The sequence below is a fragment of the Arachis ipaensis genome, chromosome B7 (assembly GCF_059453495.1).
Source record: "Arachis ipaensis isolate K30076 ecotype BB chromosome B7, ASM5945349v1, whole genome shotgun sequence".
NCBI classification, from domain to species: domain Eukaryota; kingdom Viridiplantae; phylum Streptophyta; class Magnoliopsida; order Fabales; family Fabaceae; genus Arachis; species Arachis ipaensis.
In genome coordinates, this window is record NC_142442.1 from 4,428,146 (window position 1) to 4,444,561 (window position 16,416).

The 16,416-nt window shown below is 28.2% G+C and overlaps 2 protein-coding genes across 2 annotated transcripts; both read left to right on the forward strand.

Moving 5' to 3' along the window:
- Positions 1–1,989: 1,989 nt before the first annotated feature.
- LOC107608222 (coniferyl alcohol acyltransferase-like) lies at positions 1,990–5,789 on the forward strand. Its single transcript, XM_016310081.3, has 2 exons — positions 1,990–2,490; positions 4,828–5,789. Exons 1-2 carry the CDS (start codon positions 2,068–2,070, stop codon positions 5,779–5,781), a joined length of 1,377 nt encoding a protein of 458 aa, XP_016165567.1. The 5' UTR covers positions 1,990–2,067; the 3' UTR covers positions 5,782–5,789.
- Positions 5,790–11,893: 6,104 nt separating this feature from the next.
- On the forward strand, positions 11,894–15,464 carry LOC107606479 (coniferyl alcohol acyltransferase-like). The gene is made up of 3 exons (XM_088493945.1): positions 11,894–12,361; positions 13,559–13,988; positions 14,908–15,464. The coding sequence occupies exons 1-3, from the start codon at positions 11,942–11,944 to the stop codon at positions 15,462–15,464; spliced, it is 1,407 nt and encodes a 468-aa protein (XP_088350071.1). The 5' UTR covers positions 11,894–11,941.
- Positions 15,465–16,416: the final 952 nt, after the last annotated feature.

Here is a 16,416-nt window from a genome sequence, read left to right on the forward strand (position 1 = left end):
AGGGGCGACTGTGTCAGGAGATGGATTATGTTTACATTTCTGATTCGGATCTCAGGATCTTGGACCTTTGTTCATCTGGACACTAGAACCTTGAGAATATCTATTCTCCTCTGAATCAGTCTCTGCAGAGCAATATTAACTCTTACAACCCAGATGTTCAAGCTGGTTCAGAGGTCGGTTGGTGTTGGACTGGTGCGGCCTCAAAGGTTTATGATGCTCATAGTGGTTATTTGTGGCTCAGTAAGAAGATGTTTAGTTGGGAGGATAGGGGTAATTGGCTTTGGCTTTGGCATCAATATATTCCGAAAAAACACAAATTTTTGGCCTGGCTATGTCTTCGCGAGGCTCTTCCTACTGCTGCATTTCGTTTTAGGAGGGGCATTTCGCACACGGATAGCTGTCCACGATGTTTCTCAGGTCAGGAATCGGTTTTACATTGTATTCGGGATTGTCCAAAAGCCCAACTTGTTTGGCAAGCTTTAGGGATCTCCGATCAACCAGTGGATTTGATGAGTTGGTTCTTACATAATAGCAAACAGCGCCCCTTTAGATTCTTTTCTGGTCTCTGGTGGATTTGGTGTTCGAGAAATAACGAGATCTTTCATCCTCACGAGCATTGGACCACAGACAAGGTGATTGGTATGGCTTTGTCCTTAGAAAAGGAGCTCCGAAATATTTTTGAGTTGCACCGACTATCTATCCCCTCAACCATTAGTGGCTCTTGGATTCCCCCCTCAGTGGGTACCTTTAAGATTAATTGTGATGCTAGCTATCTTGGCAATGGTGCTCGAGTTGGTTTTGCTTGTGTTAGCAGAGATTGGAAGGGAAGGTGGCAACGAGGCTGTCTGGGAACAATTGAGAGTCGTAGTATTTTACAAGGAGAATTGTTTGCTATTTGGAGAGGCTTTCTTTTAGCATGGGACTCGGGACAAAGAGACATTATATGTGAGATAGACTGTGTGGAGGCTTTTACTATTGTCAATAATTTATAAGATTGCTCTGGGTTTATTGATCCTTTGGTGTTAAAAATCCGAGATATCATGTCTTGGAAATGGCGTGCTGATCTTCGGTTGATCTTGAGAGATGCAAATACAGTAGCAGACATCATGGCAAAGACTGCAATGAGGACTATTTCTCTCCAAGTGGAGCTTCCATTGCATTGAAAGGAGTTTGAGAGTAGTATTCAGCGGGACTGTCTTTCTTAAGCAGTTTCTTGTTTTTTTTTTCTTTCTTAGTTTTTGTTTATTTTCTTTTAAGTCACCAAAAAAAATTTTGGCAACACTTAGAAAGATGTTAGTAAAATTAAATGTTAAACTTTTTAAATTTTTTATATTCAAATTTATTTTTAAATATTAAAAATTATTACTTTTATTTTAGATAAAATTATATACTTACTACTGTAGTCTATGTATAAATTTATAAACAACTATGTTATGTGTGTATACCAAAATTAACTATCAAAATTAGCTACAAGTATAAAATACATATTAGAATATAAATATATTTTAAAAATAAATTAAACTACATATGTATTTATATACAAATATATTGATAACTGATTTTAGTGTACAAATAACATTTTTAATTTGTAAGAGAGGCCACAAAATTACTGCCAATTAAACTGTGGTTATGTTTTTACCGTAATAAAAACTAATAATTATTTTTATGTAAAATTAATAATTAATAAATACTAAATAATAATTTAATCAAATTTATTAATAATCCTTAAATAATAATTTAATCAAATATACTAAATTATTTAATAATTCTTAGGCATGAGTTATAGCCTTTTTTGAAACCACCGCCATCTATAGGTTTTGCTGCAGTTCAGTGATAGTTACAATTAATCCTTGCAAGTCGCAACAACCACGTTTATGGAATTATATATATTCACATGTCTTTGTGACTTTGTCCATACACTAGTGTAAGGTATAACACCCGCCTATAAATACATGCTAACAAAACTTCTTAGCTCAAATTCATCGAATAATACTTCTATTAGTAATCCTAATATTGATACTTTTATTATTATATTATTATATTTTTCTAGACTATAACAAAATAATAATGGGTGGTAATAATGGAAGAGAAGAACTAGCGTTGAGGGTGAGTGTGACCAAGGAAGAGGTTGTTGCGGCGGTTTTGCCAATTCAAGACCATCGGTTACCGTTCTCAAACCTTGACCTCCTTCTTCCACCCGTTGACGTTGGTGTCTTCTTTTGCTACAACACAACACCACTCAGCTTTGGATCAATGGTGGAGTCCCTTAAGAATGCATTGGCTCAGGTTTTGGTTTCCTATTATGTATTTGCTGGTGAGGTGGTGCAAAACTCCATGGGTGAACCTGAGATTCTTTGCAATAACCGTGGGGTTGATTTTGTTGAGGCTGAGGCTGATGTTCACCTTCATCATCTTAACTTGTACAACCCTGATGAATCCATTGAAGGAAAGCTTGTTCCAAAGAAGAAGCATGGCGTCCTTGCTGTTCAGGTATATATAGTACCAATAAGAACAATTTCAAATATACTAAATATATCAGCATTCTAGATACATCAATGTTCTAATAATTTTAATTATAATATATATATATATATATATATATAATATATTGATTAAAATCAACCATTAAAATTATTAGAATACCGATATTTTAAGTATATTTGAAAACTTTTTTATAATATATTATAGTGTATCATACTTTTCTTTTAAGTGTTCATATGCTCTTTTAAAAATCTTAAATCATGAATGCTAGTCTTTTTTTTTATCAGATATACATAACAAGTCATGTTACATAAATATTATAAATTAATTATCAACTATGAAGTAAGAATTTTTTTTTTTTATTTATAGTATTCGTATGTCGGACACATTTTGGATACGATATTTGTCTGATATGTGTGTTTTCTATGTCCAAATTGTGTGTTGATAAAAAATAAAAAATTATTTTTCAAACACGTTTAGACACACCTAAATATCATTATGTGTCAATGTGTCCAACCTTATTTTTAACATATATTAAGTTTAGAAATAGCATATATTATTAATTATTAAAACAAAAAATATTTTAAATATTTTATATAATAAAAAATATATTAAAAATAATTAAAATTTTAATTTATATTTTTAATATCAATATACTAAAATATCATTATAATTTATCTAAAAAAATACTTTATATATTATATATATCGTGTTTCCATGTCTTATAACAATTTTAAATTCACGTGTCTGCATGCATCATAAGTTACCAACAGATCATCTGTATAAAATATATTGAATAGTTTTATATTTATAGTTATAAACTACTTATAATCAATTTTCATAAAAAAATATAATTAAATTAAAATATTTATAACTAAAATGGAAATAAGAGTACAAACTACAAAATGTGTGGTGTAGATAATTTTTTTTATTTATAGAAAATCGATTATTTTAAGATGAAAATTTGTACCATATAAAATTAATAATTGATAATTTTTAATTAATGAAAATAAATTAAATCAGCTAACAATTCTCAGTTATAAATTTATAATCACCTTCATAATAAAAATATATATTAAGGGAGAAGAGAGTTGCTTAGTTAGTTCAGTTAGTTCTAATGCTGACAGCAACTATACATTATAAAGATTGATTATACACAGCTTGAGTTTCATCAAAGTGTAATGTATTCATCTTGGCTGAGGGACAAATTTTACTATTTCTCTTTTATAACTCTTTTATGCCCTCTCATTTTCCTGCAAGTGAAATATTAGGGATTAAAGTCATCTTTTTAGATTCTCTGTCTTTTTATTATTTTTCTTTATTTTTATCTTCAATAAACCCTTTATATTCCTTTTGATTATGAAATAAATACCTTTTGACTTTAAAAAAAATAATGGACAAATTTCACACATATACTATAAAGAAAAAGTAGAATTGGTGATCACCATTGAACATGTGAGTTTTTGCTTTATTTAACCATAAAAAATATATAAAGAATTTTGTAATAATGGTTGAATTGTTCCATTTGATCTCAAGATTATATATTTAAATGATAAAAATAGTTATTGATATAATTATCGGGTTAGATTTTGTATATTATATTCTTTAAATGCGACTCTTTTTTAAATTTGACATGAAGGTAAAACACCAGACTATCTTTTATATCTTATAAAAATATTTGACAATAAAAATATTAAAAACATTTTCATACCTTTGCAACCATCAATTGGCATATAATTATATAGGAGTCATTTAGATAAACACATTAAAAAGAACTTTTTTTAAAGATGTTTTTTAGTAATTAAAATTCAATACATATAACTGATTAAATCGTATTAATTTTATCAAAATTAGGACAAAAAATCAATAAACTAAATCTTAAACCAGTCTAAATTAATATTTTTTTTATAGAAAATGATTACAATACCCTTATTATAAAAAATGACAAAATACTCATATATATATATATATATATATATATTAATTTTGAGAACAATAAATTTTAACCCTTCTCTTCTCTCTAAGTTGTCGTGAAGTTAAGATTTAGGGTTATATATATATATATATATATATATATATATATATATATGAGTATTTTAGTCATTTTCTATAATAAGGTATTGTAATATTTTTTTATTAAAAAAATATTAATTTATATCAGTTTAAAATTTAGTTCATCAATTTTTTGGTCAAATCAATTTATCTGATCTAATTATGACAAAAATAATACGTTTTAATCGATTATATATATTAAATTTTAATTATTAAAACATATCTTTAAAAAAAACGGCTTAGTGGCTCCCAATTATATAATCAATAGAATTTAGTATCTAATCAACTGTGCAGGTGACATCTTTAAAATGTGGCGGGATAATAGTGGCATGCACCTTCGATCATCGCATAGCAGACGCACACTCAGCAAACATGTTCCTAGTCTCATGGGCCGAGATAGCCCGCCCCATGAAGCCCACCACCGCAGCACAGCCGTGTTTTCGTCACTCCCTCCTCATCCCTCGACGCCCTCTTTGCATCCACCCTTCCCTGGACGCCATGTATGTTTCCCTTCCACCTCCATCTCAACTCGAACCCAATCATTTCAACTCACTCATAAGCCGGATATATTACACCACGGCTGATCAACTCAGCCACATGCAATCACTTGCAAGCTCATCGGATCCTATCAAGAACCGCACAAAGCTTGAATCTTTCACCGCGTTCTTGTGGAAGATGGTTGCCATGGCTACATCCTCCTCCTCTAGCGAGAAAAGGCTTGTTGCCAAGATGGGTGTGGTGGTTGATGGAAGGAAGAGGCTCAAAGAAGCTACGATGGATGATTATTTTGGTAATGTGCTTTCTATCCCTTTTGGCGGGAAAGCGGTGGAGGAGTTGGTGGAGAAGCCGTTGAGTTGGGTGGCAGAAGAGGTTCACAAGTTTCTGGAAACGGCATTGACGGAAGAACACTTCCTAGGGCTGATTGACTGGGTGGAAGAGCACCGTCCTTCACCAGCGTTGGCGAGAATTTATTGTGGGAACACAATTGATGTGGGACCCGCTGTTGTGGTGTCTTGTGGTCAAAGATTTCCAGAGTCAAAAGTTGACTTTGGTTGGGGAAAACCCGTGTTTGGATCATACCATTTTCATTGGGGTGGTGATGCTGGATATGTGATGCCAATGCCAAGTCCTAAGAAAAATGGTGATTGGGTGGTGTACATGCACCTTCTCAAACCCCACATACATTTCATTGAGTCTATGGCAAATCATGTCTTTAAGCCCTTCACTTGGGACTACCTCAACAATTAACATTACTTCAGGACAAAGTGTTAAGAGTCAGTAAATTTGTATGATTTATAGTTATTAATTAATTATTATTAATATTTTTAATGATATAAGATTATATTTTATGATGTAAGATTAATTATTTTTTTTTACTCGTTCCTAAACAGCTAAACTTTTTTTGTATTACTTAATGTTGGAAATAAATAGTATGACACAATCCAATCAATCACGTGTCAAATAATTTGTTATTATTATTATATTAAAATGTTAATATAATAAGGTCCTTGATTAAATTTAGAGATTTGTCATTGTGATAGTGATCATAATATTGAGAGATAAATCTTTTATAATTTAATCTAAATTGTTCTTGGTTATAGGATTATTAAAAAAGACATTAATAATCCGGAAAGATCAATATATATATAATGGTCTTCATTGGATGAAGATTAATAGATCTCATTTATTAAATTATATATATAGATGGTGCATATAGAGATATGACCATTGAACTGACTCATTCTGAGAATTCCTAATGGTTATAATTACCGTATATTTGTCAATAGGATATTCTCAAGATGAACATAGTAATAGAGTTTTCTTTGACCTGCGACTGTCATAGTAATTAACAATGTATTTATTATACTTTGATTCCGGACACCTAATACCCTAGGGTGCTAGTTGAATGGATATTGGGTATGATTTAAATACTTGTAGAATTAATGATTAGTCAATAAGGAATCCGTCAACTCTCCGTAAAGAGTTTGAGCTCTATGATTATAATGACTGAGATGAATAAAACCTTGGGCAAGGGGATTGAATGAATGAAGAAATGAGTTTCTTAAGTCATTTACAGTTCATTATAATAATGGTAACAAGTTAAAGTTTGACAATTAAAACCATACTCTAAGGGTTAACCAAGAGCTGGAAAGATGGAAGGAATTATACTTTGTTCTTCTGAGGTTCTTAGTAAAAATATATTACTTCATACTATCGGGTCGTTGAGGAGTGTTGCTAGACGCCAACCTTGATTAGTAAATTTAGTATGACTAATTTACTACCCGCTTAGTATTGAACCTATGGGGTCACACACTAACGAGTGTTCTAATCTTTGCTATAGAATTATTTAATTATTATTTTGATTTGATCAAATAAATAATTATATTAATTCAAATGGAATATTATTATATTCTTTGCTAGCACCAAGAATATAATAATAATATGATAATTGAGAATATTAAATGAGATTTAAAAATAATTAGTTATTCTATTTCTGAATTTGAATTATAAATTTGGATGAGATCCAAATCGATTATGTTTTAAATTGTTATGATATGATTCATAAAATTTAAAGGATTCAAATTTGGAATTTAAAGATATGATTTAAATTTGAATTGAGATTCAAATTTAAAATCAGTAACAAATCTCATACTATATATATGTATGCCAAGGGTAGAGGAAAACATGAGAAACAGAAGAGAATAACAAGAGTTTTATTCCTTTACCTCTACACACATAAACGTATGTGAGCCTAATTCTTGGAGAAGAATTTTATGGCGTGCAAAGAGTTGCAAGAGGTTTCTCAATTTAGATCAGATGTCCATTGGTCAAAGAGTTGACAGCAAAGGTTGGTTTCGGTGTGGATACGCATAGCGCCTTCGTACCATCGAAGGAGAAAAAAAAAAGGATTTTTACTAGCGTACTTAGGTATTTAGATCTGATCTACTATATATTTATTATTGGAATAAAGTTTAAGCACAAAATAGATCTTTAAGAATTACTTTCTTTTCTTCCGCTGCGTGTTATGAACACATATGGTAATCTTTCGCTTAATTAAATTTGCTTTTGATTCTTATAGTTGGTGATGTATAATAAAAATGTTTTTTATTTATATAAAATTTCGGCATTATTTTTATAGTGAATGTCATAGTGAAATAAAAGGATCAAAGTCACGATTTTATATTTTTTCCCCAAAATAAATTTATAGAAAATCCACGTATCAAAAATTTCTTCAATTAAAGTTGTCAATTTCTTATATATATATATATATATATATATATATATATATATTAATCTTATATATATTGAAAAGTATTTTTTATTAAACCACTCCTAAAATTAAGTTTAATAAACTAATAAGAAGGAGATATACAAATGATTATAATTAACATGTTTTTTCAAATAAAAAAGAGATATATGAATGATTATATATATTTAACACATTTTTTTACATAACGTTTTTTTTAGAATTGTATGAATTTTGCATAATTTTTTATTTATTTATTAGTCTTATGTTAAAATAATATTTTCTTTTAAGTTTAACAAAGAACGAATCTAGATTTTTAAATCATAAAAATTTTAATATTTTATCATAAAATTATTTTTTCTAAAAATTTAAACCGATAAAAAAGAGATATGTTATATATCTACGTGCAACTTGTAAATTTGTTAAGAAAACATAAAAGAGAAAAGCTAGATGTAAAGATACTTTTAACCAACTCAGCTACATAAAAGAAGAAGAACGTGTTGCTGGGGAACAAATTAATTAAGAGACGAAAGAAGAAAAAAACGAAAAAAATAAAGGAAGAGAATAAGGAGGAAGAAAAAATAAAATGATAGATATGTAATAGTGTGTTTCATGCTTTTGTTGTGTTTCATTATTTGTATTTGGCACAACCAACTTCATTCCAAACTCTCATCCATGGACCATGGTGTTAAGAATGCTATGAACCACTTAGAAGAAGCTGCATCCATAACCACACAACAGCATGTATATAGAATCTGATAATTAACATATATATATATAGATATAATTTTTCCTGGTCATTATTCTCTTTGGGTCCTCCAACATCCTTAATTAGTTTGGGATGCAAATTAAACAGAATGATGATGTTGACGACACTTAGTAAAGTGGTGGGTGCTCGATTAATACTCATCAGCAACTACAACCTTATACTCACTAAATGTTTGGAGCCACATGATTCCATGAACTGTTTCACTCTATTTCTCTATGCATATGTTAATTATTGACGAAACAATACATTAAATAATTAAATTGTGAAATTTATAATACTTAATATAACACAGCATTGAATCTGACGATGTCATATTAATATATTATAAAATTGTAATGATTTAATTATATTCAATTTAAAATTTTAGAACTACAAAGAAAATTTATTTTATTTATTTAAGGTGAATGCTACCCAATCCTCTCTAAAATAACATGTAAGTTACCCTTCATTATGTGTCACATTATAATTGGTCCTTATCTTAACCATAGTTGGGTTATTTTATAATTTATTATTCTTAAAATATCAAAGCTCCACTCCCTTTAATTGAAGCACATTCCACTCCTCCATTTTTTGTTCATCACTTCATCACTTCATCACCTAGATTCGGTCCTTCCAAGCACCATCACGTTCGTGACAAGAAGCGCCAACTTCATCGCCATATACTGCCCTCCCACACAACCTCTCTTTCTTTAGTGCATAATCCCTTAGTCACGTCGTTGAATTCCATCGTCTGTAACTTATCCTTCCGAGTATAGCCAGCGCCTCTTTTTGCCATGGATCACTGCTTATCCACATAATTAATGGTTAATTTTGGTTATTAAATTTTTTTATTAAAAAAACATATCTTTATTTAATTACGTGATGGAACATATATTTATATGTAAAATATAATATAATAAAATAAATCTATTCAAAGTATTTACAAGTATAATTAAAATTATAAACATACAAATATAATAATAAAATTTGTACTCCAAACAAATAAACATATTTTTTTATCATACATATATTATTTAAAAAATAAATATATTATTAAAATTAATAACAGAAATTTAAAATGATAAAATTTAACTTTCTTACCATATTTTTTATAGTATTTTTATTTTTTATTTTTTAATTTATTAGTATTTTATTATTTAATTAATAATTAAACAAATTATTTTTATGAAAAATTATTTTTTGTATTATATTAGAGAAGAGACCAATATAGCAGTTTAAAAAATAAATTGTATAAATATTTAAGAGATAAATATGAAATACATATCTAAAATAAATAAAATAGACAAAATAGGAGTACTCTTGAGAAATGGAAAATTATTTTTGTCTGTTTTATTTATTTTAGGCATGTATTTCATATTTATCTCTTAAATATCTATCTATATAATTTACTTTTGTATTTAAAAATTTTAATATTATCTATTTTTTATTTAAAAATTTTTTTTACATTATTTTTTAAACTGTTATATTGGTCTCTTCTTTAAGATAATACAAAAAATAATTTATCATGAAGATAATTTATTTAATCATTAATTAAATAATAAAGTACGAATAAATTAAAAATTAAAAGAATAAAAATACTATAAAAAAATTTGTAAGAAAGTTAGATTTTATCATTTTAAACTTGTGTTATTAATTTTAACAATTTATTATTTTTTAAAATAATTTATGTACGATAAAAATTATGTTTTTTTTATTTTAATTATACTTTTAAGTACTCTAAATAGAGTTATGATATTATATTTTATATATGAATATATGTTCTATCGTGTAATTAAATAAAGATTTATTTTAATAAAAAAATTTAATAGCCAAACTAAATATTACTTAAGTATGTATTTTATATTTATCTCTTAAATATTTATACAATTTATTTTTTAAACTGTTATATTGGTCTCTTCTCTAATATAATATAAAAAATAAATTTTCATACAAATAATTTGTTTAATTATTAATTAAATAATAAAGTACTAATAAATTAAAAAATAAAAAATAAAAATACTATAAAAAATACGGTAAAAAAATTAAATTTTATCATTTTAAATTTCTGTTTTTAATTTTAATAATATATTTATTTTTAAATAATATATGTATGATAAAAAAATATGTTTATTTGTTTGGAGTACAAATTTTATTATTATATTTGTATGTTCATGATTTTAATTATATTTTTAAATACTTTGAATAGATTTATTTTATTATATTATATTTTACATATAAATATATGTTCCATTACGTAATTAAATAAAGATATATTTTTTTAATAAAAAAATTTAATAACCAAATTAACCATTAATTAACCAAATTAAGTAGTGATCCACGGCAAAAAGAGGCGCTGGCTATACTGGGAAGAGAGGTTGTGTGGAAGGGCATGGCGATGACGTTGGCTTGGAAGGACCAAATCTAGGTGATGAAGTGATAAACAAAAAATAGAGAAGTGGAATGTACTTCAATTAACGGAAGTAGAGCTTTGATATTTTAAGAATAATAAATTATAAAATAACCCAACTATGGTTAAGATAAGGACCAATTACAATGTGACACATAATGAAGGATAACTTACATGTTATTTTAGAGAGGGTTGGGTAGCATTCACCTTTATTTAAAGGTATATATATGCTTTGGAATATAATTGACTAAGTTATAGGCGGCATTGGAATATAATTGACTTATAGTATACCTGCCTATACAAGTATTGAACGTTTCTTTTGGTGATATAATAATAATAATAATAATAATAATAATAATAATAATATATTAAGCTGTAATGAATAGTCAGTACAACGAATCACTTTTACTAAAAACAGTAATTAGAGAAACTTCTCCTCACTATATATACGTAGTCCACATGCATGCATATATACTAATTTTATATTATAAGTTATTCTTATGATGCTTAAAAAGTAGTGTCTAATATTTTAAAAAAAATTAAAAATATAAAATAAATAATCTTTAAATATTTAAAATTTATTATAAAAAATATATTAGACAAAAATTAGATACCAATAATAAGTATCTTTTTTAAATATTTTAAATTTATTACAAAAAATAAATTAAACAAAAATTAAATACTAAATAATAAGCATCATTACATTTTTAATATTATATTAATTAATGTATCATTAAAAATATAAAAATAAATTACCTTTAAATATTTAAAATTTATTATAAAAAATATGTTAGACAAAAATCAGATACCAAATAATAAGCATCATAAAATTTATTATATTATATTAATTAATTTATCTTGTTATTTATATGTACCTATCTTCGCTACTACTATCTATATATAACACAAGCAACCTTGCTAATTTGTTCATGATTAATCAACAATACACAAACCAATACAGAAGTTGGCTTGTTAGTGTTGAGTTTTTGACCATTGAGTTCAAATAATGGGTATTGGAAACAAGGAAGAAGTATTGAAAGTGAAAATAAGAAAAGAGGAAGTGGTGGTAGCAGCCATGCTTCCCATGCAAGACCATTGGCTACCACTCTCAAACCTTGACCTTCTTCTTCCACCGCTTGATGTTGGTGTTTTCTTTTGCTATGATAATACAACAATGAGCTTTGGATCAATGGTGGGGTCCCTTAAGAATGCATTGTCTGAGGCTTTGGTTTCCTATTATGTCTTTGCTGGTGAGGTGGTGCAAAACTCCATGGGTGAACCTGAGATTCTTTGCAATAACCGTGGGGTTGATTTTATTGAGGCTGAGGCTGATGTTGATCTCCATAATCTTAACCTCTATAACCCTGATGAATCCATTGAAGGCAAGTTTGTTCCAAACAAGAAGCATGGCGTCCTTGCTGTTCAGGTATATCTCTATTTTAATTTAGAGAGATTTGAGATATATTTTTTTGAGGAATGTTAGGGCAAGCAACTTTTGTGATTTGTAGCCATTAAATGGCCATCAATGATGATTTTAATAGTGTGAGATTGGTATGAGATTTCATCTAATGACTCACCTTAACAAAGTTGCTGGCCCCTAGACTTTTCCATATTTTTTTATTGGTGAAAAGTGAAAACTCAGGTGCAATCGACTTCACGTGAAGCGGCTCTTAGTTATCAACTTCACGTGAAGTAAGTCCACTTGAGTTTTCACTTTTTTTTATTCTAAAATATTCTTCATTATTATTGTATATGTTTACGACAAAAATTTGTTATTTTGAAGAGTTTCATTTAATGTCTTAACAGTGCAAAAAAATCTATACAATCAACAAATTAGATTTATATATTTAAATAACTATTTTAAATAATGAGTTTGAAAAATAAATTAATTATTTTTACAGATTTGATAATAGGCCCACTACTAAAAAAATTACTTTTTAGTTGAGCTGCTAATATTTATCGGGAATTGGACATTAGTTATTTTATAGTTTATAATTTTAATAGTAATTATACAATTGTTAATAAAAAACATTTATGGCGGCAAAAATTATATAATTTTCATTATAACAAATAATAATAACGGTAAATATATAATTGTCATAAAAATATAAGTTAAATAAGATAGAAGCTACTCAGATAAAGACGTCTAAAATGTTTTTTTTTAAAGATATTTTTTAATAATTAAAATTTAACACATATAATCGATTAAATCGTGTTATTTTTATTAAAATTAGGCCAAACAAATTAATTTGACTGAAAAATGATGAATCAAATTTTGAACTGATCTAAATTAATATTAATTTTGAGAATCTCTTATATTTTATTATGATTACGTACGTCTATATATTTGTATCTGTTAACTAATACACTAATATTTATTATCAATCTAACTAATTATTGATTAACAATAACCTATAATAAGTATTATTTATGCTAAAGAAAAAAATATAAATTTTCAATTTAACAGTGGGTTTAATTTTACAGAAGAAAAGAATTTCCATTTGATCCTATATATCTAATAGAATATTTTAGGTTGTTAGATTATATTTATATGAAAAATGATAATACTTATATTTTGGTTTGATTATTGTAATTAAAGATGATCTTAGATAAATTTATGCAGGCAACTTCACTAAAGTGTGGTGGGTTAATAGTAGCATGTAGTTTTGACCATCGCATCGCAGATGCTTACAGTGCAAACATGTTTCTCGTATCATGGGCCCAACTATCGCAGCCCACAAAGCCCACCATCTTAACTCATCAACCTTGTTTTCGTCGCTCCCTCCTCAGCCCACAACGCCCCCCTTCAATCCACCCTTCAATTGACCGCATGTATGTTCCCTACACGGATCTCCCACCTCCATCCAAGCCCGAGCCCAATACGAAGCCCGATCTCGGCCCAGTCATCAGCCGGTTATACTACATCACCGTTGAACAACTCAATCACATACAGACACTTGCAACCTCAAATAGTGCTAAGCCCACAAAACTTGAGTCCATGTCAGCGTTCTTGTGGAAGTTGGTAGCTTCAGCCGCTATTTCCTCCGAAACTGGTAAATTATGCACAATTTACTTTCAATACCTTATATTATAGGAAGAATTTTAAGTGTATCGGAAACATTGGTATTTCAGTTTTTTAACCGTTGATCTGAATTATAAAAAATATATATAATATATATTAATTAAAATCAACGGTTAAAATAACTAGAACATCGGTGTTCTCGATACACTTAAAATTTTTTCTATATTATATACATAATATATCTACGAACTTGCTTGGCTTTATTAAGAAATTACATGATAATTAACTGTTTATCTTTTTTATTTTATTTTATTTTTTTTATCAAAGATAGGACAACCTCTTAATTGAATATGAAGAGACTATGTCATTTGAACTATAATTTATATTTGTCAAACTAATAACGAATTAACTATCCTCAATAGAAAGAAAAAGAATATATATATATATATATATATATATATATATATATATATATATATATATATAAGTGCGTACATTTTACAATATTAGTGACTTGGTGTATATCAAAATTTATAACCGTTATTTTAAATATTTTACACCTAATCAAATTCATCTAGCGTTTAAATGAATATTTAAATAATAATTATTTTTATTAACGTGATAATATATCATTAAATTTTTAAATAATTTACAAAATATAAAAAACATTTATATAAAGACTCATATCTTGTTAACTAAAGTTATCATATTTTTATTAACGGAAAATATATTTCATATATATTTTTTTTTGTATGGATAATATTAAGTATACATTAAAATCAGTTATTAGTATAAAATATATATTAAAATATAAACATTTCAAAAATATGTTTAGCTCACATTTTTAAAATTACTAATTAAGTGACCGATAAAAAATAATAAATTCTGTTGTGATGCAATATTTCTATATAATGTATTCACAACTTGAAATCCAATAATACAATATATAGGTTGCAACAAAAGGGTGAGTGTTGCTAAGATGGGTGTGATCGTTGATGGAAGAAGGAGACTTAGCAATGGCAAGAAGATGAAGGAAGCAATGATGAGTTCTTACTTTGGAAACGTGCTTTCCATTCCATTTGATGGCAAACCAATAAACGAGCTGGTGGAGAAGCCGCTGAGTGTGGTGGCGGAGGAGGTTCGCGAAATCGTAAAGGCAGCGGCTACGGAAGAACACTTCTTAGGACTAGTTGACTGGGTGGAAGCACTCCGGCCAATTCCAGCATTGACCCGAATTTATTGTGAAACCGGTGAAGGTCCATGTTTTGTGGTGTCTTCGGGACAAAGATTTTTCGAGTCAAAGGTTGACTTTGGTTGGGGAGAGCCTGTGTTTGCATCGTATCATTTTGCATGGGGTGGTGATTGTGGATATGTTATGCCAATGCCTAGTCCTAAAGGAAATGGTGATTGGGTGCTCTACATGCACCTCCACAATAAGCTTTTGCAATTCATAGAGTCTCATTTTTCTCATGTCTTTCAACCTTTATCTTGGGACTACCTTAATTAGCTTGCTAAATAATGTTGAATCATCTTGTTTAAAGTTTGGTTTAAGTAAATATATGTATGTTGTTACCAACTTTTACATAATTATTCTTTATCATTTGGATATATAATATGGGATCTTAGAAAGAAATAATGTATCTAAAATCAAATACTCATTGGTAATTAGCTATAAACGAGTGAACTGATAATCTTAAGTACCTTCAATGGATTGGATAACTTCTAATTCTAGGTACATAACACACCCACACATTCTTCATACATTTACTAGATTTTTTTTTTTGATTACAATCCCTAAGATTTGAACCCGAGACTTTTGAGATGGGAAAGAGGAAATATGCTATGTGAGTTAAGGCTCATTGGCCACTGGTTCTATATTCTAGTCTGTTATCTTAGGTAGCGTTTGTTTTGAGGTACTGGGACAGAGACTAGGAGACTGAGACTCACTATTATGTTTGTTGGCTCAGAGATTGGTATTAAAATTGCTGTCTCTGTCTCCAAAATTTTAGTATTTCAGTACCTCCAAAAAGTGAGGACAAAGGGGACTGAAATTTTTAGACACAGAGATTGAAACTTTAATAATATTTTATACCTAAAATACTCTCGTTTCAATTAATTAATTTCAATTTTATCATTTGTTCAAATTAAATTAGAGTTTTATTTTTGTTTCAATTTCTGTCTTTCAATTTACACCAAATAAAATACTGAAATTTATTTCAATCTCTGTCTCTTAGTCTCTGTCTCTCAATATCAATCTTTCAGTTTCTGTCTCTCCACCAAACACTACCTAATTTTTTAAGAATCTAATGAATAATGATATTGGTAACATGATATGTTTTTTGGTCATGCGTGAGTCAACTTATTGTACATTTTTTTGGTCATGTTCTCTTTCCCATCAATTGCGGGCCTTGCTTTATTGTATATGTTTTAGCCCACTATGGTTAGGGTCATTACTCATT